The sequence below is a fragment of the Hipposideros armiger genome, unplaced genomic scaffold, assembly GCF_001890085.2.
Source record: "Hipposideros armiger isolate ML-2016 unplaced genomic scaffold, ASM189008v1 scaffold_140, whole genome shotgun sequence".
NCBI lineage: Eukaryota > Metazoa > Chordata > Mammalia > Chiroptera > Hipposideridae > Hipposideros > Hipposideros armiger.
In genome coordinates, this window is record NW_017731490.1 from 2,329,134 (window position 1) to 2,356,261 (window position 27,128).

Consider the following 27,128-nt stretch of genomic DNA (forward strand, 5'->3'; position numbering starts at 1 on the left):
AGAGAACGTCAATTAACAAGTATTTGTTAAGTATGTTAAAAAAAATCCAGTGTGAAAAGAGCCCCAAAGAGCTTGTGATTTCAGTGTCTACAAGTAATTATAGAAATCAGCGATCAATGAAATATGTTTAAAAAGGGACTCGCTAATTAAATATAAATCCAGATAAGGAAAGTTTCAGAGTAAACTGGGGTGGCCACTTCTCGTCTAAAAGTGGCAGCCATTATTCAGAACACTGAGTAACCTAACATGGCTAGAGCCTCCACTTTTGTAGAGTAAATTTAGCTGGTATCACTATTATTATAGAATAGCAGAATTGTAAACCTAGAAGACACTTTAGAAACAATCTAATCCAATCTAATTACACATGATACAACCTAGGCTGAATGAAGTTATGTCGATTTAACTTAGAAAGCATTCAGTTAGCTCCTACTATGAGCAAGTAACTTCCCCAAAACTAATTAACTACAAACTTGAGTGGCATTATGCAAAAGAGTAAAAAACAATCCTCATTAAACGTGGTGAGATATTTGTGGTGTTACCAATAGAAGGCAGGAATATGTAAGGCTTTGGATATCCAGGTTGTCACGGGTATAACTATGAATGGCCTTGACATTGCTTAACATCTCTAAGGCTTCATTAAGCAGAATGGAACACAGAAGAACGTTTAGAAACTAAACACCACCAACAAAATCTGGATAAATGCTGAATCCCAGGTTAGTCTATTATGCCTAGCTCTCAGCTTCTGCATATTTTGGAAAATTTTCCTAAGAGAAAAAGCGTTAAGGTAATAGCAATATTAAGAGGTACTAAAATTAAAAGTAACACCTCTCTGATCATATACAAAATTAACTCAAATAGATCAAAGGCCTAAACTACTCTTTTATAATCTTAAAAAGTATTTTTCTTTCTCCAGTCCCCCCACCGCCCCCTCCTTGTTCCTGTCCTTTCCATGTGTACAGCTTATCACTTGCAGGCTTTTTAAAAGACTAAGTTCAATAAAAGTTTCACTTAGAAAATCAATCTTGTACACACATGTCTTTTACCTACTTTTACACATTGATTCTAATTCTTCAATTGTTTGTTCCGCCTCCTGAATTTCTTGGTAAATGGTGACAAGTGGTGCCAACTCAGCATGTCTTCGATTCAAGGACCTTTGGTCCCCTTGATTCACAGAGATATGCTGCAAACACTGATCGAGTGTTTGGTACTCTTTATTCAGGTCCTCCATATACTTCTGCAGCGCTTTATGTTTCCAGAGCATGCTGGTGTCTTGATGACAGTACCTCCTGGACCAATTCTTATTTAACAGATGATGGAGAATACGATTCCTGTTTCTTCTAAAAACCAACAGACTTGTATCAAGATGTGTCTGTGTGCATTGATAAGAAAAGCGGCGAGTGTGGCACTGGTGGTGACCATGAAGAGGTGGATGTCTAAAAAGCCAAACACAGAGGTGACGACTCATCTCAGCATCTGAAATATAATAAACACAATCTGAAAAAAAAAGCCAACTCTACACATATAATAAAGCTGGACGGAACCTCAAGAAATCTTGCTAAGTTCACTGCCTCAGCCAGCTCTAAACACAGTCCCCAAATTTCATAATCCACAAAAAGAAAACAATTTTTCAAACCTCTGAAAAGAACATATTAAAATAAAGACAGCACTGTTTTCTACCCACTTAACATATATAATTAACTACGGCAAATGAATAGAAGTGTAACCAATAAATATATCAATAGAATGGGTTAAATCAGCTATTTTCTAGAAAGTATCCAGAATCTAGAATTGAGTATGTGAACAAGCACATGAAAGGTATAAAAGAATCACGCAAACTTTAGGTGGTTCACATACTCATAGACTTCAACAGTTTGAAGGAAATAGTAACAATTTTCTTGTCTAATTCTTTAATTTTAGGTTAGGTTAAATTGGCTGTGTACTATGATTACTTGTTCTCCCCTGTAACAGAGATAATCAAGAGCTAACAAAAGTACACAATGGTTTTATTAAGAAAGGGAAAAGATAAAGCGGTCTAAGAAAAACACTTGGCGGGCTGGCTGAGTGGCTCAGTTGGTTAAGAGGTCGCTCAAGAGTGCAAGCTCTGAGCAAAAGGGTTGCTGATTCGATTCCCGGCCCAAGCTGAGCTGCTGCTGAGCTGCCAATAGGTGGCAGGATGGCTCAGCTAAAGAAAAAGAAAAAAAGGAAAAAGAAAAACACTTTGCCCTTAAAATCCTGAGGTTCAAAGTTGAAATAAGGGTCAAAATTTATCAAAATAAACATTTACTGTCTCTGGTGTTCCTACTATGCTAAGAGATATATTCATATACCAGCTCATTTGATAATTAGAAGTCTACTAACTTATACATCATAATCTCTTAGGAAACAAAATATTCAGATTAGTCTCTAAAATATTCAGTTTGCAGGGTTGTACTAATAAATTTTAATATACTGAATCACATTGGGAAAAGGGCTGTGGAAGAATACACCAATGCCCAGTAACCACAAATGCTACAGTCCTCCAGCAGAAGCTTCTGTGTGTCTTTACATCTAAGCTCAAGCACAACAGAGATGTGTCCAACTGAAAACAGACAGAAAAGGATGGCAAACATTTTCGTTAGAATGCTTCTAGCTAAAATTTCCATCTTAGAAGCAGTAGTAGAATGAGTAACTCTCAAGGTCATGAACCTCAATGTTAAGGTGGGGGAAAACCCAAGACGGGGCTGGCCAATTGGCAAGTTGGTTAAGAGCCGGCTTGGGACACCAGCTCTGAACAGCAGGGCCCCTGGTTTGGATCCCACATTGAGGGCCAGTGCCGCTGTGCCCTCTACAGCTAAGATGGTGAACAACAGCTCGACCTGGAGCTGGGCTGCCATGAGTCGACAGGGCAAGCAAAGGCTACAGTGACGCTGCAGTGGGCTGCCATGAGCTACCGGCAGTGGCTGGCAGCCGGGGTGAGCTGCTGTCCAATGGCCTGCCAGCGACTGCCTCACCCAGGAAGAGCGCACTGATAATACCAACATGGGCCAGTGAAGCGACTTCCTCTACAACTAGACTGAAGAACAAAAGGACAGCACCTTATCTGTCCGCCCCTCCCCCAATTCCCCAATAAAAATCTTAAAAAAAAAAACCAAGACGTTTACTCTCTAGGATTATCTATGCCTGAGAGCGGCACGTCTTCTCCCTCACCCATCACGGTAACAGGATTACTCTGATCCTCTAGGAACAATTCTCAGCGCCAGCATGTCAAAAGTGACACTAAACCCTGGCGAGAGCAGCACATGTAAGCCATACTGTGTAACTCAGTATGTGGAGTGATCCCATAAGGCGGGAACATGGGGGGAAAACTGGAGAAAGAGAAACGACTTTTTAAAATTATAAAGGAGAAACGAATTATGAGTACCTAAAATGAAGAAGAAAGGACGTTAGCTTCCCTTACTGAGGTCGGAACCTTCCCGTAACCCGCTACATTTCATCCCGACAGACACGGAATCATTTTAACTTCCTGGGTCACTTCTTCCGGGTTAATACTTGATTGGCAGTTCCACCTCCGTTTGACACCTCCAGAGGAGTAGTCCTTGGGCATGAGTAACAGAGGAAGCAAAAGAGAAAAATGACAGCGAGAAAGAAAAAAAAAATGATAAGGAGAGAAAACTTCCCATGAGACAATCAAGCAGCGTACTTATCTCCAGCCGGGGCCCGGTGCTTGGGTTGCGATGAGAAGAGCGTCGGGGCTGGGGAGGCGGGGGCGCGAGACGGCGGGCCGGGAGTGTTGTATGAACTACAACTCCCAGGAGCTCCCCGCCCGGGAATCCTGGGAGTTGTAGTTTATCTCCGGACAGGCACAACCCCGCTCTCCCCACCCAGGCAAAGGTGGGGCTTTGGTTTTCACATTTTCAGCCCAAATCTGGAGAGAGATTCTCTACAATTCCGATTAAGAGATCAAGATTTATAATATGTTAATATACAGTTACGAGAATATCCTTATATGTGGAGCCACTTATACAGTGATTCCTTAATTTTTTTTATGAGGACCTCCTTTTCATCATTCAAAAATTTAGGGTATTTCTGCATGTTAATAGCTATACTTTCAGCTTTCATTGCCTAAGAAAATATCAAATAACTAAATGAGACTATAAATTTGTATTTTTAAAAGACATAATGGGATCCAAACGATAGACTATCTACAAATTAGTGATTTTATAAGATGTTGCACGCACATAACAGAATTTAATGGCTCAACTTGGTTCATAGCTTGTAAACTAATGATTAAACACAGAATGAAAACATCCAAATAATAAATGATTCCAGGGAAATGCAAGCATATTGCCTTACTTGGAATATTCCAGTGGGATACAGCCCCTAGCGATCACATTTATAAGTTATTTGATCTCTATGCCTCAATATTTTTTCCCGAAAAGCAAAGGCAAAAATAATTCCATATACCAACTTCAAAGGATATTTTCTTAGGTTATGATCATATATGTAAAAAGGAGAATTAGTCATAAATGTAAATATCTAACATTACCTACTTCAAAGTACTGCTACATACTACATATTAGATACTATTCTACATGGTTTAAACCTGTAAATTAATTTAATCTTTACAACAACTCTAGAATACCCATTTTGCAGAAGAGAAAACTAAAGCACAGAGCTTTAGTAACTTGTTCAAGGTAAAAGAACTTCTAAGTGATAGAGCCAAGATTCAATCAAGGCAACCTATCTCAACGATCTGTGGCTCCTACAATCTGATAATGCCTCCCTCCTCAAAAAAAAAAAAAGAAAAAAGAAAACATTCAATCATTCATTCAGTAAATATTGAGCACTAGTTATATGCTCTTCACTGTTCTAGATTTGAGAATTTAGCAATGAATAGAAGAGACAAAAATCTTTGCTCACGTGGAGCTCATATTCCAGCAGGAAACTAATTCCAAAGGACCATACAAGCCATTCTCCTAAATTACCCAAAAAACCGTTTATTTCTTTATTTTGATTTTTGTGTGTAGATATATCAATTAGGTATTGTATATATAAAGCTTTATTCTCCTTAAAAAATAAGACTTACTGCTATGAACTGAATTGTGTCCGGCCCCCCTGACCCCCAAATTCAATATGTTGAAGCTACCCCTCAATGTGACTGCCCTGGAGATAGGGCCTTTAAGGAGGTGATGAAGGTTAAATGAGGTCATAAAGGTGGAACCTTGATCTGATAGGATAGTGCCCTTAAAAGAAGAGACACCAAAGAGCTTTTTAGGCCTCTCCCTTTCCCCCTAGTCCCTCCTCAAGCACAAACAGGTCAGGAGAGCACACAGTAAGATGGCAGCCACGTACAAGCCAAGAGAAGAGGGTTCAGAATGAAACATAGCTTGCTAACACCTCGATCTTGTACTTTACAGACTCCAAAACTGCGAGAAATGAATTTCTGTTGTTTAAGCCACTCAGTCTGTGGTATTTTGTTATGGAAGTCCAAGCAGATTAAGACACTTTCATATGTAAAAATTTATTGAGATATACATGAAACTTTGTGCACTTTATGTATATTATTCCTCAATTAAAAAACAAAACAAAAAACCCAAAGGACATTTACACTTGGTACTATAAATACTGCTGCTTCCTCCATGTTTTTTGTTTGTTTGTTTTTAAAGATTTTATTGGGGAATTGGGGGAAGAGGAACGGTGTTGGGGAATTGGGCAAGGGGAACAGCTTTGTTGTTGTCCTTCAATCTTAGTTGTGGATGGGCATAGCCCACCATCCCATGCGGGAGTCAAACCGGCATCCTTGTTGTTAGGAGCACATGCTCTTACCAGCTGAGCCATCCTGCCACATTGTTGGCAGCTCAGCGGCAGCTCAGCTTGGGTGCAGCTCAGTGGCCCATGTGGGACTTGAACCAGCGACCCTGTTGCTCAGAGCTTGCGCTCTTAACCAACTGAGCCACTCAGCTGGCCCAAGATCGCTTGTCTTATATGAATATATATTCGTACTGGTTCTTAAATGTTTCTTAGCTTGAAAACCTGCTATGAAATGCGCCACCTGCTGACATTATTGAAACTACATTCCTCAAATCATTTTCAGTCAGAGATGTTTGAGGCCCTGAAAGGTCAACCTACTATCTCCCTTTTACTCTTAAAGAAAAAAAAAAAAAAAAGCTAAGACAGTTTATAGACTAACTAATTCTGGCAATTACATTTTACTCCCCTATACTAGTATTAGCCTAAGTTAAAGTCAACTTTGTTAACAAGGCCATTTAATGCTATCTCTTACAACTTCATCTCTCCATCTATCATCCTAAATTTCTCTTCCACCTATCATCCTAAATATTTTTTTTAAATCATTTGCTTTGGTTTTAAATTGTACATTTTCAAATCTCCATCTTGATAAATTTTATTTTCTCATCTTTTTCTCTTTCAAATAGGCTTTATGAATAGTTTTCAAATACTCTTTATAAGCATTATAGTGTTTTTCAACTTAAATTCAAAGTGGTCTACATTCTGTGTGTGTGTGTGTGTGTGTGTAGATATACATATCTTTAATTTTTTCCTCTTTATTTTATTTTATTTTTTAAATTTATTTTTTATTTATTTTATTTTATTGGGGAACTGGGGGAGGGAACAGTGTTGGGGAATTGGGGGAAGGGGAACAGACAAGTTGCTGTCCTTTTGTTCTTCAGTCTAGTTGTGGAGGACGTCGCTTCACTGGCCCATGTTGGTATCGTGATCATTGCGCTCCTCCAGGGGGAGAAGCAGTTGCTCACTGGCCATTGGACAGCTGCTCACGGCGGCTCACCCCAGCTGCCGGCCACTCACACAGCCCAGCTCCAGGTTGAGCTGTTGTTCACCATCTTAGCTGTAGAGGGCACAGCGTCACTGGCCCATGTGGGATCCGAACTGGGTCCCTGCTGCTCAGAGCCCGTGCTCCCAAGCCAACTCTTAACTGACAAGCCACTTGGCCAGCCCTTTTCCTGTTTTTATTATGAAAATTTTCAAATGTTCAAAAATACAACAGTATAATGAATCCTCATGGACCCATCATGGATTCTCAACAGTTATTAATTCAGTGGTTCCTCCTCCTTCCCCCTATTCCTTATCCTCTCTGTATTATTTTGAAGCAAATATGAAACATCATTTTCTCATCTGTAAATATTTTAGTATGTAGCTCCAGAAGTGAAGACTTAAAAAATATGTAATTACCTTAAAAATTAAAAAATGCTTAATATTATCAAATATCTAGTCAGTGTTCAAATTTTCCTGACTGTGTCACATTTTGTTCTTCTTTTTCTCTTTTTAGACAGGTTGCTTGTCCATATCAGGGTTCAGATAAGGTCCATACATTGCAATTTATGGCTCTAGTTTTGGCTTGTTTTCATCTACAGGTTCACCCCTCTTTTTGTTTTTTTCTTTGCAGTATGTTTGTTGAAGAAACTGGATCTTTTGCCTGGAGGAGTTTCACACTGTCTAGATTGCTGTAGACTTGTGTTTATCCTGCTCCTTTCCCCCTCTATATTTCCTATAAACAGGTCTAGAAGCTTGATCAGACTCAGGTTTACATTTTTTTTGGCAAAACTATTTCATAGATGAGTTAGCTACTTCCAATGGAAGGTGCAAAATATTTAGTCGTGTCTTTTAAAAATTATGCTAGAAGCTCACAAGTGCCTCAATCCGTTATTTCATTAGCGGTTTCAAAATGGTGCTATTTTATCATTTTATCATTCTATCTTCATTTATTAGCTGGAACCACTATAAAGAGAAACTTTCCCTCATCAATGGTTTGTTGCCCTTGCTTTGAAATTTTTAAAAGGAAAAAATTAAGATTTTGAAAAAGAGGAGAGGCAATCAAAATCAAAAGCTTGTTTTCTGAACGATTTCCAGAATTTCCAAATTCTACTTCAATCTCATTTTTTTTGTTTTATTTTTAGATTTTTACGTTAAGATATAGCTAATATGCAGTATTATGTTAGTTTCAGGTTTACACCATAGTTATTCAACATTTCTATACCTAAAGAAGTGATCACTGTAAGTTCAGCAACCATCTGACACTGTATCACACTATCCCAATATTATTGACTATAGTCCTTATGCTGTACATTCTCTTTTTTCTTTTAACTTTAATAATACAATTCTCTGAAATTTCCAAATCCAAAAAGTTCTTAAAAACCTTATTTTTCAATTAAAAAAAAATCTTTGAAAACCGAAGGTGTTTTCAGTAACTTATTTGAGGGCAAAATTGCCCCAACACAAACCAATTTGGCAGACACATCTGACTGGGTCTATGCTGTTGGCTTTGAAATTGGAGGAAATGGCCATGAGCCCAGGAATGTAGGCAGCCTTGAGAAGCTGGAAAAGGCAAGGAAATGAATTCCATTTTAGATCCTCTAAAAGGAACATGGGTCCTGTAGACACATTTCAGACTTCTTACCTCCAGAGCTGTAAGATAACAAATGTGTGTTGCTTTAAGCCACCAAGTTTGTGGCATTTGTTACAGTAGCAATAGGAAATTGATACAGATTCCCTTGGCAGCTATGCAGAAAATGAGTTGAAGGGAGCTCCCCAAGGGTGCATGGAAGGTAATCAGTTATGCTGCCGGAGGCAGTGGAGCATAGTGGGTACATCCATGAGCTTTGGTAAAATGGCCCTTACTTCTTAGTTTTGTAAGTTTGTGCCAATTTACTTTTTTTAATCTTCAGTTCTCAGAAAAATAATAAAAACAACAAAACAAAAAATAACAACAAAAAAACAATGAAAAAAAAGAATAAACTTCAGTTCTCATTTGTAAAAAGGGGATAATAGTATTTTTCCTCATAGGATTTTCATGAGGATTCAATAAGAAATAGCACATTATGTAGAGTGCCTGGTACAGGGTAAGTGCTCAATAACAGTTATCACTAAATGAGTAGAGTAATTGAGGATGGAAGGGAGAATGAAGGAGAGAGGAGTAAAGTCTCCAAAGAAGGTGGGCATGTATTCCCTCCTAAGCACAGACGGAGTAACTCATTCTGCATAGGGCAGAAGGCACTGTTCTTGCCTTGAGGGGAAGAAAGGAGAAAAACTGTGCATGAAGATGGGTGCTCAACAAATTTGGGTGGAATGGCTGACTAGATAAGGACAAATGGTGTGACCCAGAAACTGGCAGGTTAGATAAGCGAGAGTAGAAGAGTGAGTGACTTAGCTTAGATCCCTTACATCTTGAAGAGAGAATAGGCACTTATTAAGGAATCAACAAGTGTTTGTTGAAAGAACGATAGAAGATTGTCATCAGAACATGGATTGTACCTAAGAGAATCTGATTGAAGTCATTATTGTCATAAATTACAGATGTACACAGAACAACCCTATGACAGCAACAGCTCTTAGCTTCATGCTGGAGGCAGGATGCTGGCGTCTCGATGTGTGGCACAAAGACCTCTCGCAATGTGACCCCACAAGCTGGGATCTCATCTCCAATAACAGATATGTTATGCCTGCTGTGACAAGTTTCCTTGGAGTTAAAAGAATACTGACAAATCTCATTTAAAAAGTAATTAGAGAAATAAGATAGTAGATTGGGTAATTTATGATTTAAGAGATGGACTAGGTCTTGCTGATTCAAAATCTGGCCATGGGGGTGGGTAGTTAAAATAGAGTAGAGGGAAAAGGTCTTTGGAGATGAAACCAAGAAATGGTAAGGCTAGGGATTTATTAAAAAAACAAGACTTTATTTTTTAAAGCAGTTTTAGGTTCACAGAAAAATTAAGTGACAGGTACAGAGATTTCCCATATGGAAACCCCCTACCCCCACATATGCACAAAATCTCCCATATCCCCCACCAGAGTAGTATATTTTACAACTGATGAACCCACAATGACACATCATTATCGCCTAAAATTTACATGAGGGTTCACCCTAGGTGTTATGCACCCTCTAAGTATAGACAAATGTATACTGGCATGATGTATCCACCGTCGTGTATCATACAGAACAGTTTCACTGCCCTAAAAATCCTGTACTCTGCCTAGTCATCCTTCCCTCCCCAACTCCTGGCAACCATTGATCCTTTTACAGTCTCCATGGTTTGTCTTTTCCAGGATGTCACATAGCTGGAATCACATAATATGCAGCTTTTTCAGATTGGCTTCCTTCACTTAGTAATATGAATTTAAGGTCCTACCGCGTCTTTTCATGGCTTGATAGCTCATTTCTTTTTAGTATTAAATAATTTTCCACTGTCTGGATGTACCACAGTTTATTTATCCAAGGCTAGGGTTTTGAACCACCCACACAGATACTGGAATCATAGTAGATGGATACTAGGAGTGAAGTTGAAAGGATGACTAATGTCACTTGGCAAAGAACGAATGAAGGATAGTGACCAAGAGAAAAAGAAGATGAGAATGATAGAGTTTGTGGGTATAGACTCAAAATAAGTTTCCTTTTCCTTACACGAAGGTGAAGAGTTATGATTTGGAGGGGGAGGTGGGATGAGGATAAAAGCTGACTCCCCCCACTGCTACCCCAACTCCTATGATAGTGAGGACAGGAAGACACAAAAGGAGAGACAACATCCTTAGTAAGGCTTGGGTATCATCAACTTGGGGTCAACAGTGGAAGCTATGGGGGCAGGAGAATTGATCAATTCTGCTTTGCTGGTGAGTAGCAGGTGCTTGGTGAACATGCCTTATTGTCGCTGTTGGACAAGAAAGCAGAATTGTCAGACAACCAGCATTTAGGAGAAGAAGAGGAGTTGATTGAGGACCCCGAGAATGAGTAGGAAGAGAGGCAGGAGGAAACCCAGGATCCTGCAGGGTCTTGTTTACCGCAGGCAGAAGAAGCCAGGAAGAACTGGGTGGTCCACTGTGGGAAATGCTACCTGGGGGTTAAGGAAGCTGTGGACTGAAAACATGTTTGGATTTGGCCACGAGGCAATCCTTAACATGTACGCTTCATGAGGGGAAGTTATTTTTGTTTGTTAAAAGGCTGCCAGTCACATTGTGCTGAATAATTAGGTGTAGAACAAATGAATTAGTGGTATTTCAGAGAACATTTTCGGAAGACTATTGGGAGCAGAAGTCAAATCCTAAGAAACAAATAGAGTTGCCATTTTCCTAGAAGAAACCCCATTATCTCTCTCTTGTCCATTTTCTGTAAGTAGTGTGAGTGGCCTTTTAAAAAATAAATCAGATATGTCACTTTCCTGCTTGAAATGCTTCAGTGGCTTCCACTGAACATAGGATAAAATCAAACCAAACCATGTTGCCTGAGATGGAAAACCCTGTACAACCTGCCCCCAGCTTCACAGACCTGTTGTACTCCGCTTCCCCTCTCACACCCAACCCTCCAGCCCTCTCCGTGAACCTGAAGTTCCTGTTTCTTTTATGCCCTGACCATGCCAATCTTGTTTCTGCATTAGGGAATTTGCAGGTGATTCCCTTTAGCTAGAATGTGCTATCCCTGCTTTTCACCTTGTTAACTCCCTTCTCTTCCTTTAGGTCTCTGTTCACATGTCACCACCCCCCAGAGATCGTTCCTGAGTACCTGACAGAGAGCAGCCCTTTCCTCAACCCCCATTGTCCTCATATGACCTTGTTTTATTTCCTTCCTAGGACTTCCCAAGGTCTGGAATTACCTTTTTTTTTTTTAAAATGTGTTTATTGTCTGTCTCCTCCCATTAGAATATGAGATATGTAAGGAGGGAGAAAATATGAGATATAGCAGGGGTGGAAGGGAATAACTGCTGAATAAAAGTCCAGGAAAAGCAAAAGGAGATGAATCAAGAGCTCCAGGGGTGGGACAAAGTGTGTTTTCTTTCTCTGGAACAAGAGCACGGAAAGTAGAGAGCAGAAACGTCAGGGCATCTGAGGCATAAGGCATTACGCAATCTGATGAGTTCTTTTCCCATCAGCCTTTACTTTCATGATTAAATTGGTTAAGGGAAGAGCAGCAAAGTACTTGATTTTTACCCTGTGAGCTGGCTCTGTAAGATATGCTGTGTATATGTGTATGGACTAAGGAACATCCTTTCCTAAATTCCTTTCTCCTTGGCTCTACTAGGCTCAGCAAGAGAATCCCTGGCCCATATTAATGTTGGGAACGGGCATGAGCACTATTTTTACAGAAGAAGGAACTTGGAGGTTGGATGCCAAGCCTGCTGCCTGCGTGCTCCAAGACCCAGAACTCAGGCACGTGTTAATCAATCACACAGAACAGACCATCGAAGCCTGTTGAGCAAGGACAAATTCCATTATGGCCATTCCCATAATTAAACCTATTACAATACAAACTAGCCATAGACTGTACCTTCCAAAAGTTAAAGGTAAACCTGCCCGTTCTTCTTGAGTCTTGCAGAAGTTCCCCATACCAAGAAGTTTCCTATGGAAACAAGAAACGCATATAAACCCCAACCCAGTGGATGAAGGGGGTCTCTCTTCCACTAGTGATTAGAGACCACCACTCTGTCTGTGGGGTGGTCCTGGTTTCCTTACTTACTCTCTGCTAAATAAACTTACTTTCACTTTAAATTCTATATCAGCTCACGTTTGAATTCTTTCCCATGTAAAACCAAGAACCTTCTTAGCCAAGGACTTGAATCCCCACTCTGGGGGATTTGCCCCATGTGGGCATCGATCTCATGCACGTAACAAGTGCTTCGGGAGGTGTTAAGGTCTTTAGATGTTGTTACTGTAATTTTACTGTGTGCATGATTCGACAGGAGGTCCACCCTGCCGGAAGCACCGGGAAGGAACATCTGGGCGGAGGCCCACCCTGCCCCAGTGAGGCTTCAGCGTTCTTCCTGAGACAGTGAGTTCAGATTTACACTGCATTTGTTTTTCACTACGGCTTAGAATGACTAAGCATTACATTCACAGAACCCTGCTGTGAAAGATTACAATAATGTTATTATAACCCCATTTTCTGTTGAAAGGTGGAAACAAGATTTGCTGCAGACTAAACAGGAAGTCAGTAATAAAATTACAGCCACTGGCTAATCCAGGCTTTCTGACTGTGCATGCATTACAGCGTTTATGGGTGCTAAGGTTCCGGTTTGCAACTACCAGCAACTCCATTGGCATTCTTTGGAGTTACTCACCTCTCCCCTCACCCGATCCTGGTGCAGACAACCAAGGTATGCATGCATCGCGTGTCATGGTGTGAAAGACGGATGAGGAGAATATTGAGTAGGAGTTTTTATAACTACCCATTCCTCACTGTTTGGGTTGCATGTTTCCTTTGTACTGCTTGGAGATGCTAGGAAGGCTGTGGGAACGGGAGAAGGTGGCAGTGGGTGGGACGCTGAAGAGTGCAAATGAGAATCAGCACAGGCTGCCTGATTTAGGGGTAGGGAGAGCCATGGTGAAGATCTGGCAGATATCACAGAGTTAATGATTTGTAATAAGTTAGGCTCGATAAGGCCCACAGGAAACTTTCATAAAAGATAAACACTACCTGTCTCCAAATATTTACTTGGCATTAAGCTTCCCCCCGCCCCCGTTTTCTCTTTTACTTTCTTTCAATTTGTCATTTTGAAATCTGCCTTGAGGTGAGGCAGAGTGGCTTGAGCTGACTGAAGTACATTCCAGAAAAGTCCATATCCTGTGAAAGTCAAGGCCCAACTGGGGCACTGGAACCTCAACTCTTTCCACAATGAACTCTTTACTCCTGAGGATGTAGGTAAATTGGGAGCTAAAGAATTTTCAGGAACAGTAATGCTATGGTGAGCACACAGTGCGTAGAACTATGGGAGCGGTTGGGTGTGAGGGTGCAGTGAGCCAGCACTTCTCTGCCCCTGCTCAGCTGTCCAGGCTACCACCAGTTCAGGTGCAAACCAGCCAAGTTTCACCTCTCTAACAGCTTGACAGGAAGCCTAGTTTCTACCCAGAACACATAGGCCCTTCTGGACTTCTCTCCTTTTAATAACAGTCCCTTGCCTACTTTAAAAGATTCCTGTGGGGGCCAGCTGAGTGGCTCAGTTGGTTAAGAGCTTGCTCAAGAGTGTGAGCTCTGAGCAACAGGGTAGCCGGTTTGATTCCCTAATAGGCCAGTGAGCCGCACCTGAGCTGAGCAGCCAACAGGTGGCAGGATGGCTCAGCTGGTGAGAGCACGTGCTCCTAACAACAAGGTTGCCTATTTGAGATGGTGGCTATGCCCACCTGCAACTAAGACTAAACTCGGCACCTTGAGCTGACCTGTCACCCGGATGGCTCAGTGGATAGAGCGTGTGCTCTTCAATGAGGCTGCTGGTTCAACTCCCATATGGGATGGTGGCTATGCCCACCTGCAAGTAATTGAACACAGTACCTTGAGCTGAGTGGCACGATTGGACTTGGAGCTGAGCTTGCTGCACCCTATACAACTAAGATTGAAGGACAACTTGGCTGTTCGCCTGCCTCAATTCCCCAACACTGTTCCCCTCCCCCAATTCCTCAATAAAAATCTTAAAAAAAAAAAAAGATTCCTGTGATACGTTCTCCCATCTCCAACCAACTGAGGTTAGAGGGAAAAAAAATCAGATAAGCCCTAATCCAGCTCTGATGACAGTCCATTAAACACAATTATGCAACAATTGTGCTGCAGTCTTAGGACTATGCACAAATTAAGATCCAGAACATATATGTTTATGTGCCTAATATTTACATACTCCTTAATATTAAACCTACATTTTATGTATGGTTATTCTTGTTAACGATGTATATCCATATCTTTCTAGACTCACACATTTCTATCACGATTTTACCTTTTTCTGCTTTGTTTTTGTTTTGAGATAGGCTATCTTCTATGCATGGTAGGAAGTGTCCCAGAGTTGGAATATCCTGTTTTTGAATTTTGTGTCTCTCAAAATTATATGGCTGGTATAAATGGGAACCATTTGAGAAAAAAGAATAGGTAGACATGGAGAATCAGTGGCTCCAAAAACCCACCATAATTCTCACTGACAATATTAGGGGCTCTTACACTGCTGGGAATTTTTTTTTTCCTGAAACATTTTAAACATGTTTTCACATTACGAGCCCATTTCAAGGCCTGTCCAGTGACCTCACATACGTTGTGAATACATCGTTGGTTTGCACAGGTTCTTCTACCTCAAGAATTTACTTGGCTGAGCACTGGTTAAGTTTCTGAGTGGAGAGAAATCCAAAAAGTCTGACTCTGATAGAACTAACATTCTCTTGGGCTACAAGCCTAACAATCAGAGCACATATACAAGTCAGCCACTTACGAGGGGCCACGGCACATGAGCCCCACCTGGCGCTTAAGTTCTGGCGACAAGGGCGACAGCCCCCCCCCCCCCAACACTGTCCTTCCTGCACCCCCAGCTCACGGTTGCTCCTCGCTGCGGGGCGCCCCGCGCATGCGCCCATCGCCCCCCGGGGGCGGGCCCTGGCTGCCATCTTGCAGCGCGCGGGAGCCGCCGCCGCCGCACGCCCCGAAGCAGGGCGGGAGCCGAAGGTGTCTGGCTGAGATCGCGTTCCTTCTCCGCGGCCAGCCCTGCCCAGGCTGCTCAGCCCCAAGTCTAGGCCAATGAACTGACCCCTCGCCCGCGCCCGCGCTCGGCTCTCACCGGCGTCTTGTCTCGTTGCCCGCCCCTGCGGAACGGAGAGCCCGGCCGCGATGCCGAACGTGCAGCTGCCGCCCAAGGAGAGCAACCTCTTCAAACGCATCTTGGTGAGTGGCGGGAGGCCGCGCCGCCGGGGAGCCCCCGGCGCGGCGCGGCGATCGGTCTGGCGGGGACGCCTGCGCGGGCCGGCTCGGCCCCCGCACGGTTCTTTGTTTATCTCCGAGCCCGCAAGACCTGATCCCCCGCCTCGGCCCGGCCCCGCCGGGCCGCCTGCGCTCCCGGCCGGCAGGCGGGGGCCGCCGGGCCTCTCCGCGCGTCCTCTCCCGTCTCCTCCCTCTGCAGCGGCTCGCCTGGGCCCCGCCGCGCTCCTTCCAGAAACTTCACGTCGCCCTCCGCAGGCACTCCGGGCAGGGGCGCGTCGGCCAGGTAGCGGCCCCGTGCGCGCTGCGGAGCCCCGCGGCAGCGCTCCCGGCCGCCTCGCTGCCATCCTGCCCCGCTGGCTGCTGCGGCCGCCTGCGCTCGGCGGGGCGTCCGCGCCCTGCTTTCTGTCGCATCGATGGCCCCGCGCGCCCGGACACCTACCGAAGCGGGAGCGGTCCTGGGGTGGGGTGGGGCTCGGGCTTATACCGGTTACGGGAAAATCAGACGGAACCCTGTGGTGGCGGAGACTTGGCATGTTTTTGACGTCCTCACCCTCTTTGGGAAGGGATACGTGACATGAACTGCATTTCTAAGTTATAACATCGCATACAACTATGGATTGCTTTTAACCCGCACAGGCCCTGCCTTAAGTAAGTGATGAAAGCCTTGCGGACTGCCTGGTTTTGCACTCGAGGGGAGCATCTGTTTCGTTTCCGAGCAGAAACCTGAATAATGGCCCCGTAGCGATGACCGCTGCCCGGCGGAGAAGTGTGTTTGCTGTGGGTGGTGGGAGCGTCCGTGATGTCCACGGTTTTCCAGGTTCCGTCCTTCCAGGGAGAAGAGGCAGCGTGCCTTTGCTTTTCTCCATAGACACTGGGGATCGTAGATTTAAACTGATACTGTAAATGGATAGCTGGGTTTGTGTTTTTTTTTCTAGTTTTTCTTTTCATCTGAACCATAAGCGTTTAGATTTTAAGAGTGAATTTATTATTTAGAGCTTGTGTTAGTTACATGACTATTAGCTTTGGCTTACCTTTACTGTAAATAAAATACTAAGTTTAGAATGTTCTAGATATTATCTATGGCAGAGAATAATTCATAGTAGTTCTGTTTTAAGCCAATAGAAACTTCATACTTTTCAGAATGTTAAAGAAGATACATAGTAGATAGGATAAAGATTTTTAAGTCTTAATTTTAAATGGTGCTTAGTGTTGAGCAAATAATGAAAGACAAGTGTAAAAACAAAACATTCTAATTGAAGCATTGTGGCTGATTGCTTCACTCGGCTTTCTAGTATATATTTTTTCTTATTTTACTTTAATTTTTCTCATACCTTTATATTTCTCACAGTATGGAATTGGAGAAGATAACTTTTTTGCCCGTTCAGGTGGGATTTTTTTTGGGGGGGGGTCTAGGGAATCTGAGCTATGTTAATGAAAAATCATCTATAAATAGTTAGATTTCAGGACAATTGGCATTATACCTAAAAGATGACAGAACATTTGCTTTCTCTGTATGTGGATATTTTGTAGTTCAAATCATGTTATCAGTACAATAACCAAAAACAACTATGTGATTTATTTATACTCTAGTTACAAAAAAGTTAAAGCTGCTGCTCAGTTAACTTTATCCCCAGATAAATTGGGAAATGCTAAACATTTTCTAATCTGGGTATGTTTGTTACAAGGTTACATGAATTTATGAGGGTGCTGCAAAAGTGTATGATTTCATCATCTCACAATTACAATAAATGTGGGTAAGATTCTGCTGCAATAAATTCAGTGGCAAACAGAAGTTTCTATAATAAAATAACTTTTTAAGTTTGGTTGGTTAACCAGAGTGTTTTGTCACCAACAGTAAATTTTAATTAGTGTATATAAACACATCCATACAAATTCACCAGCTAGCTTATCACATGTTCTGCACGGCTTATGCCTGCTTATTTTATTCCCCAAACTGGCTCTTAGCATTACATTTTGTTGAATTTTGGAGCTACTGTATGCCCTCTTTTACGGATGAGACAATCAAACCCAGGAATGCTAAATGACTAAGTGCCTAAGGTTTTTTGGTTAGTAGCAAAGTTGAAACTAGAATCTATCTTTTCTACTAAGTATATATTCTACTGAATTTAAGACTTTAACTTGAATGTGTGGTTACTGGAGACAGATTACCTAGGTTTGAATTGTGGCTCTGACACTTAGCTGTGAAAACTCAATAACTGTGTGCCTCAGTTGCTCTATCTAAAATGGAGATAACATGCATCTCATAGGCTTTCCTGGGATTTAAATAAGGATTAAATGAGAACAGTGCCTGACACATAGTAAATGCTTCCAATAAGTGTTAACTATTTTTACTGTTGTTGGTAATATGATTATTACTTTTGAGGTCACTTGATAAGTCAGAAAAAAGAACATATTTTTCTTTTCCTTTTTCCCAGTAGTTGCTTCTGTTTGTTGTAGTGCGTCTGTTTGTTTGTTTCTACTTTCTTATTATAACTATTTTTTTTAGCTGAGCCATCCCGTCACCTGTTGGCAACTGTTGGCAGCTCAGCTCGGGCCGGGAATCGAACCGGCGACCCTGTTGCTCAGAGCTCACACTCTTGAGCGAGCTCTTAACCAACTAAGCCACTCTGCTGGCCCTGCTTCTTCTTTTTTTTAATTGGGGAATTGGGGGAGGGGAACAGTGTTGGGGAGTTGGGGATGGGGAACAGCCAAGTTGTTGTCTTTCAGTCTTAGTTGTGGAGGGCGCAGCTAGCTCAGCTCCAAGTCCAGTGCCGCTCAGCTCAAGGTGCTGTGTTACAATCTTAGTTGCGGGTGGGCGTAGCCACCATCCCATGCGGGAGTCGAACCAGCAGCCTTGTTGTTAAGAGCGCACGCTCTATCCACTGAGCCATCTGGTGGCAGCTCAGCTCAAGCTGCCGAGTTTAGTCTTAGTTGCAGATGGGCATAACCACCATCTCAAATAGGCAACCTTGTTATTAGGAGCTTGTGCTCTCACCAGCTGAGCCATCCTGCCACCTGTTGGCAGCTCAGCTCGGGCGCAGCGTCACTGGCCCATGTGGGAATTGAACTGGCAACCTTGTTGCTCAGAGCACGTGCTCTTAAGCAAACTCTTAACCAACTGAGCCACTCGGCCGGCCCCTGTTTGTTTCTTCTTGTCATTTGTCAGGTGAACTCCTTTAGTCAAACTCAGATTATTTTCTTATTTTTATTTTAAAATAATTTTGGAATAGGTAATATATTAGAATGGTTCAAAATTCAGGTTTCTGTTGGATCCTTGTCTCCCAACTAAGTTCCCTTCCCCAGAGCCAATCAAGAAGTCTCAATTTAAATATATTTTTTCTATGAACTCTTGTCTAACTCTCCCTCCACATCCCACTCCTGCTGCCAGGATTCATCACTTCCCCCTCCTTTGCTGGTACTGTTTTGCTTTGAACTTAGTAGGCTGTATTTATTGAGCAGTGCTTATTTGTCTAGAACCTGAGGATGCATCAGTGTTTCAAATAGGCAAGATCCCTGTCCTTGTGGAACTTACAGTATGGTGGAGAAGGTAGACACTTAAGTAATCATGTAAATAGGGATTTCAGGAGATGATAGCATTGTGTAGAAAATAGAGTGATATAATAGAGAATATGTTTGTGTGGGAGTAGGAGGCTGGCAGTATTAGAGTGATCAGGTAGGTGACTTGTGAAACTGATGAAAAGAAAACAGGCGTCGGAACACCTGGGGAAGAACATTTCAGGTAGAAGGAACACAAGTGCAGAGGCCCTGAGGCAGGGATAAGCTTGGCATGTTAAGTACTAGAAAAAAACACCCATAACAGCGTAAGTGAGAAGGTGAGTGAAAGGAGATGAGATGTTCTCATGATCATGGCTAGGAGGACAGTCACTGATTACTCAGCCTGGCTGGTGGCATTTAGGAATCAAGGGGTTGCTTACCCTTGTATTAGATCAGTGATTCAAAGACCAAGCTCTTTGGAGTCACACCAGAGTTTGCAACCCAGTTTACACCTTCACATGTGTAAGTAAGGTGGAGATAATGACACCTACCTTAAGGATTTACTATGAGTTATAACAAGTTTTGTACAGACACATGATAGTTGCTTAATAAATAGTATTTTTGTGTGTGTGCGTGCCTTGGTTCCATTCTTGAAGTAGCAAAGGCTTTTAATACAGTTTCTAGTTGTTATCACATATGTTTTTGCTTTTGGCTTTTAAATTTCAAAAAGCTTTAGCAGCGCTGATTGACAGTTAAATTCCCTGTTTATTAAGTGTTTTGTTTTTCCTTTGCTGACACTATTAGAGCAATTTGGCAAGAAGTAGATAACAGAAGTATACTTCTGTTATAAATTGATATGAAACCTTTCAATCACATGTTTTAGATCTCATTTTAGATCTTGAATTTAGAATTTGTATAATGCAATGAAAAGTTGGCCTCATGTATAGTCATTTTATAAAATAATTTTTGTTCATTTTTCTTTACAGAAATGTTACGAACAGAAGCAATACAAAAATGGCCTCAAGTTTTGCAAGATGATTCTTTCGAATCCCAAATTTGCTGAACATGGAGGTATTGTCTCATCTGTGAGAGATTGCTTTGGGGAAATTGAATTCCAAAATCAGATAAGATCCCTAACCGTGAAAGAAGAATACTTCCTAGATTCCATGGCCTTGTAGCTCTCTTATTAGAGTGTATAAATATTTAACATTTTCAGTTGTGCCTCATATCAGTCTTACTGTAGGTTACTTTACTCGTTTTATATTTAGATATATGTACAGTCTTTACTTTTAGGTGAGAATGGTTGGTTCATTGATTGGGGAACAATTGGAGCGTATATCAATATTTTTATAGACCTGGTTTCATCTGTTACTTTGAATAGAACTTAAGTTTATTCTTTAATTCCTATGTATAAAATTAGGACAATCTTTGCAATACAGAAGTAATATGAAAATATTCAGTCAAATGCATTTTATTCTTTGGTGGATGTCTTTTATACATCTGCTAACCTTTATATATACATATGCCACTTCTACTTGATCATTACATTGTTTATCTTGAGTTGTTTCTCTAGCACTGGTATTAATAAGTCTATATTTGCTTGTCTCATCCTTTTTCACTGGTGATCAGTGTTTGTTCAAAGCATGGATCAGGTTAGGTACGCAAATTGTGGTCCCATAGCAGAGCAAAGCTAACTGGCATCTCTGAATATTAGACTTGGGTAATTCTTGCGACCATCTTATTGGGAAAATAGGCTGACCGGGCTCAGCTTTCTGATAACGTTTAAAACATTCTTTGAAGGAAATGGGAAGAACTCATTTCATAGAATTTTAGAAATTTACAGCTTGTTTTCAAGCTTTTTAGCTGTGGAACTGTTACCTAAATGGAAGCTTGTGGGGGGAGTTCATTATGTATAAACAGATAATATGTTTGGTTATAGGGGTCTGGACTGCTGGATCAGGCATGTTCTGAAAATCAGAGTCCAAAGATCAATTTGTAAACCATTGTTCTTGCCTCATTCCCTTTTTGTGCATTGTTCAGAGTTATTTCATTCTGAACCATCTTACATTAACTACCTTAAACATATTTTTGGGTTGCCACTCCCGTGTCTAGTGTTACGCTCTTGAAATGCAAACTGGTAATTACCCTAATTAGGATTAGTTGGAATAAACTTGCTGCTAAAAAAGTAGTCTGTTCCACTATTGAGTGAGGTGATTTTTAAATTGTGTACACCTCTTTGTTAAGGTAGATTGAGTGTTTTGTGGGGTGTAAATCAGATGATTTGATTCTTGATTAGAATTTATCTTATGTGTAAGGTGTGGATTGCTGCCTTAGGTTTAGCTCAGCAGGACTCAGGTGTCTGCTGTGTCACCTTTTCTCAACTCCCTTTAGAGAGTCTCCTAAAGGGCAGCAAGCATTTTAGCAACTCAACCCTGGCCTAAGTCATTTCAGAAAAGGACTTGGGTTATACTTGAAGCTAATACTTACAATGTAGTTTTACTTTTGTATTTGAAGAGTTCTTCTTCTAACTGTGGGGTTAAAAAGATGAGTAATATAAGCATAGCCGATCACAAATGTTAAAATAGGCTAATAAAATAATTTGAATCTTTTGTGTGTAAATAAAGGTTAAAATATTTTTCAGAGACTTTGGCTATGAAAGGCTTAACATTGAACTGTTTAGGAAAAAAAGAAGAAGCATATGAGTTTGTTCGTAAAGGACTTCGTAATGATGTCAAGAGTCATGTCTGTATCCTTTTGCACTGGTTGAGTAGTTTAATTTTATATATGTATTTTCCAATTACTAGTTTTTTAATTTCAAATTAAAAAAACTTTACTATGAAAAAATTCAAACCTATATAGAAGAGAATTTAAGGAACTCTATGTACATATTACTCAGCTTCAATAATTATCAACATCTTGTAGTATTAGTTTCATCTGTCCCCTATGCCTTGCTTTTATATATTGTAGTATTTTAAAGAGAATCCCTATACAGTATGTATTTACTTCAGTTGTGCTTAGTGTGAGTGAAAAGTAATTTTGATAATTATGTGACTTAAAACCCATGTCCTTTTACTACACATGCATAAACTGAATGATATTTTCTGATCATTCTAGATAATGACTTACCTGTATAGCACTTAACCTGCATAGTAAAATTTGTGTTTTTTTTAAACTTTTCTTTTAGAAATTTTGGAAGAAGAATTCAGAAGAAACTTGTTTTGAAACATTTTGTTTAGTATTAAGTATGATGTTAAATTGGTTCCTCAGCTTGTTTCAGTGGCACAGGGACGTAGCTGTTACTTCACTGGATACTCACAATTGTATTTTTCTGTCTAGTGTTCCAGTTTGTAAAAACACGGAAAATACTTTTTAAGGCTGGGTCATTGAAATTGATTTTCATTTCTGTTTTGCTTATCTATCTATATGTTTATTCACAACCTTTTCACATATTGCCCTGTATCTTAGTTTTTAACATTTAATTAATTTAGCTATTGGCCAGTATTGAACATCAATAGTTTTAGTAGTGTTTTCACATATTTAGCTTAGAGTTCTCTCAAAATACTAAATGCTTATTTCTTTATCCCAGTGCTTACTCCTGAGTGAAAAGAGGGCATGTAAGTATGATAGTTTTTTGGCTCCAAAATATGCTGACTTTAATTTACAATAAATAAAAACTTAATTTTCATGATTTTTAATATCACTGGTGAATTAACTGATGGTTACATGTTGTTTTAGACTTGATTGAATATAAACTTGTTTTAAAGGGTAATTGTAATTTTTCAGTATATTCTGGTTTAGTATATAGTGATGAAGAGTAAGTGAACGTTGAGGTTCTGGGGTGTAGGAGAGTGAGGGTAGAGGAGGCAGGCAGGGAACGTGACGAATTTTACCAAGAATTTTCTAAGGTTATTTAAAATATGAAAACTTTCCAACTTGTACACAAATAGAATAGAATAAAATAGTGAACCCCCATGTGCCTATCACCGAGCTTCAGTAATTTAGTAGTTGTCAGTCAAGGCTGAACACATTTTCTTTTATTATCCGTTATTGATTGATTGATTGATTGATTGATTGCTGAGTCATCCTGCCACCTGTTGGCAGCTCAGCAGCTGCTCAGTTCGGGCCGGACTCGAACCTCTGTTGCTCAGAGCTCAAACCTTTGAGCGAGTTCTTAACCAACTGAGCCACTCAGCCGGCCCCTCACATTTTCTTTTATCACTTGCTCACTATCCCCCTCGCTCTGACCCCAGATCATTCTGAAATAAATCTCAGACAAAATAACCATTTTGTTAAAGTAAGCTTTATATTAGATATATAGTGTAGCATATTCTAGGACCTGTGAATGTCTCTATTTCCTTAACTTAATAGGTTGGCATGTATATGGACTCTTGCAGCGTTCTGATAAGAAATATGATGAAGCTATTAAGTGTTACCGAAATGCCCTCAAATTAGATAAAGATAATCTGCAAATTTTGAGGGATCTCTCTCTGTTGCAGATCCAAATGAGAGACCTTGAAGGTTACCGAGTAAGTACTTTGGTCTTAAGTGTACGTGTTTTTGTAATAGATACAATTTAAAGGCATGTGACTTCAGAATGAAGTGAGCATAAACAAAGATCACATTGATTTGATTCTTCATTATAGCCTGTGGTAGAAGGGGAAAGTCACTTGGGACCCTCCCCCAGTAATAATTGTGGGACTGCATGTTTGAGCATCAAAAATGGATTCCTGTTTATTCGTTTAATGCTTTTTAAAAAACTAGACTTATCTCCTGTGTGCAAATGCTGTACTAGATTCTTTGTGGGTTTGATATTTACAAATTTGGTAAACAGAGCTTTTGTCATTGAAATCTAAGGTAGAGATTAATTAGCTCTCTTTATCATGGGTTACTAAATATAAAGTAATGTGAGAAGGCTCACTATACATCAGTCTTTCTGTAGTTTAGGTCTCTCAGGCGGGCATCTTCAGCTCTGCTGGGCATTTATTTCATGTGCTTACTCCACTTAGTATCCTAAATTCAGTACGTCCAAAATGGAATTCGCTCCCTGTTCTTATGTGAAGGAGGCAAGCACCTCTTAACAGTTGTCTTTAAAGAAATCATTCATTTCCTTTTCACTTTGGCCCTTCTACTGCCACATAAGTTCTTATACCCTATGCCTAGATTTTTGCAGAAGTTAGAAGTTTCAAGGTTTCTGCCGAGCTTATTAATAATAACCATTCTTCAAGGTTACATGTTTTTTCCTTCAGCAGTACTTAGCAGCTTGGGTGTGGGGAGAGTTAAAATCAGTTATCTTTAGGAATGAGGCAAATAAATTAAGAGTATTGGCAAGAAGTGGTTCCTAAGAGGGATGTGAAATAAATGAAGATACAAGAGCTGGTGGTTAGAAGTGAAGGACCCAAGGAACTAGAGGCACTGGTGGTGTCCATGAACAAGGGTAGGAATGTCACCAGGTAAGAGTGTTGGCAGCATGGGATCTGTGGCCAGGACATGAGATCTTTGAATTTATGGTTTCTGGGTGGCAGTAAGGTCTAGGTGTGGTTGTGGAGTGGGTCCCTGAAGGGAAGTGGAGGAGATCATTCAAGATGAGGAAATCTTAGATCTAAGAAGATAGGTTGTTGGATGGGTGATCCACATTGTTGCGTATGCCCAGGATAATGGCAGGATTTGGCAGAGAGAAGAAAACTGATCCAGACTTTAATGTGGGACGGACGTGACAGAGAAGCAACAGTGACAATAAAGGGTGAGAGTGATGTAGCTTAATCTCATATGTCTAAAAGGAACCAGACACTTACCCATGAAGGCAGAGGAGTGATACCAAGTTGTTCTGTCAAAGATGTCTTTTTTTAAGGAACAGCTGGTCATGTTAATCCTTGTGGCATATAGGGCGGATGGCACCCATTCCAGCAACAGTCACCGAAGCCGATCTGCGTTTTCAGAACGCCATTGCAGCTGGTATTCTCCTTGAGACCCTGTTCCTCCAAGCACTTGCACTTGCCTAAAACTTGGAGGCAGAGAGGAGCTATGAAGAAATGAGGGCTGGGTAGGGAGGGTGCATTTTCTGCTAGTGAAGATATCTTGACTCTTCTGGGGCAGCCATGAAGGTGGAATTTCTGGGGTTTTCTCCCAAATGTCATAGATATTGAGCTGTCTCAGAATGGCTGCGGTGGTGTTTCTGCTAGAAAAGCTCAGTCAGATGGATGTTTGAGTGTTTCCCCAGCTGTGTCCATCCTGTCTATAGGACCTATTATAACAGTGTGAATACATTGTAATTTCATGTAATAATTTTATAAACAGCAAAATCTAGTTTAATAAAAAACGATCTTAATCTCTCTTCTAAGGTGTTCAGTTACCAAAATAAGTTCTATAGGTAAATTTATTAACTAAGCCCAAAAGCATGGGCCCCAAGGACAGTTTTTCAGTGACAGACTTAACAATGAGCATTATGGGGTATTTAGAACTTAAGTAATTTAGGTAAGGAACATAAAAAGTATTTCTGTTTTATTTTTGGAACCGATATTTGTTTATTGAATTCATTAGAAAGGCATTAAAGGTATTACATTGTTTTCTTAAAACTGGTGAAATATAAATATTTTAGAGAAAGTTAAAAAAAATAGTAAAGGACAATTTTTTTTTTTTTTTTTTAAGGAGACAAGGTATCAGCTTCTTCAGTTGCGCCCGACACAGCGTGCTTCCTGGATTGGATATGCTATTGCATACCATTTGTTGAAAGATTATGACATGGCACTGAAATTGTTGGAAGAATTTAGACAGACTCAGCAAGTAAGAAATTGATTTTCACATTTTTTTCCTACCTTCACAAGCGAAAATGGTTGGCTTCTCTATATGGCTCCCGCCCCCAAATATGAATTAGTTTTTGAGACCTAATAAAAACTTGAAAACATTTTGAAATAATTGGAAAAAGCTAAAACATAGAATACTTGATACAAAATAAGTAATTTAAATTTTGGTACACTAAAATTTCAACAATATTCAGATGAATAAAGAAAAGAGAAACTAGTTTTGTGACTTAGAATTGTTTTTCTAATGTATATTGCTTTATATTTGATATAAACATGTTAATGAATACATTTTAATATATGTAAAATATAAAAATACATTAGAAATGAAATAGATGTTAACATTTTGCCATAATTGCTCCAGATTTTATTATTTTTTAAAGAAATAAAATGTTGTAGAAATAGCTAACAGCCTCCCATTTGCCTCCCTAGAGGTAGGTACTATTCTGATACTGGTATAGATCATTTTTAGTATGTTAACATTATGTGTAAACTCATAAAAGTTACTATTATTTTGTGTACTTAAAAATCTACATGAATGAGGGGCTGGCCGAGTGGCTCAGCTGGTTAAGAGTTTGCTCAAGAGCGTGAGCTCTGAGCAACAGGATCGCTGGTTCGATTCCCACATGGGCCAGTGAGCTGCACCCGAGCTGAGCTGCCAACAGGTGCACAGTCTTAACTGATGAGAGCGTGTGCTCCTAACAACAAGGTTGCCTGTTCGAGATGGTGGCTATGCCCGCCCGCAAGTAAAGACGGAACTCGGTACCTTGAGCTGAGCTGCCGCCTGGATAGCTCAGTGGATAGAGCGTGCTCTTAACAACGAGGCTGCTGGTTCAACTCCCACAGGGGATGGTAGCTTCACCCACCCACAACTAATTGAACACGGCACCTTGAGCTGACACTGGACTTGGAGCTGCTTGCTGCGCCCTCCACAACTAAGATCGAAGGACAACAACTTGGCTGTTCCCGTCCCCCAATTCCCCAATAAAATCTTAAAAAAAATAAAAATCATCTACATGAATGATACGCATTTTTTTTTAAATTGGGGAGTTGGGGGAGGGGAACAGTGCTGGGGAATCGGGGAAGGGGAACAGACAAGTTGCTGTCCTTTTGTTCTTCAGTCTAGTTGTGGAGGACGTCGCTTCACTGGCCCATGTTGGTATCATCAT

The 27,128-nt window shown here is 40.7% G+C and overlaps 2 protein-coding genes across 10 annotated transcripts in view; one reads left to right on the forward strand and one right to left on the reverse strand.

The window, feature by feature from the left end:
* MTRF1 (mitochondrial translation release factor 1) overlaps positions 1 to 15,614 on the reverse strand; it is a 44,269-nt gene extending 28,655 nt beyond the window's left edge. Inside the window, exons 1-3 of one of the 2 annotated variants that reach the window (XM_019650383.1) lie at positions 15,528 to 15,614; positions 3,437 to 3,574; positions 1,048 to 1,473 (exon numbers count right to left, since the gene is read on the reverse strand). In XM_019650383.1, the coding sequence (XP_019505928.1) occupies positions 1,048 to 1,473; positions 3,437 to 3,473 (463 nt within the window). In that variant the 5' untranslated portion in view covers positions 3,474 to 3,574; positions 15,528 to 15,614. Of the gene's footprint in view, positions 1 to 1,047; positions 1,474 to 3,400; positions 3,575 to 15,527 lie in introns of both variants that reach the window. The other variant, XM_019650384.1, reaches the window with a different exon arrangement.
* Positions 15,341 to 27,128, forward strand: part of NAA16 (N-alpha-acetyltransferase 16, NatA auxiliary subunit) — a 75,255-nt gene continuing 63,467 nt past the window's right edge. For 3 of the 8 annotated variants that reach the window (XM_019650375.1, XM_019650378.1, XM_019650382.1), the window contains exons 1-5: positions 15,341 to 15,631; positions 20,149 to 20,233; positions 21,804 to 21,908; positions 23,531 to 23,688; positions 25,808 to 25,942. In XM_019650375.1, coding sequence (XP_019505920.1) covers positions 15,578 to 15,631; positions 20,149 to 20,233; positions 21,804 to 21,908; positions 23,531 to 23,688; positions 25,808 to 25,942 — 537 coding nt within the window. In that variant the 5' untranslated portion in view covers positions 15,341 to 15,577. Of the gene's footprint in view, positions 15,632 to 20,148; positions 20,234 to 21,803; positions 21,909 to 22,748; positions 22,777 to 23,530; positions 23,689 to 25,807; positions 25,943 to 27,128 lie in introns of those variants that run through there. The other 5 variants (XM_019650374.1, XM_019650376.1, XM_019650379.1 and 2 more) reach the window with 4 other exon arrangements.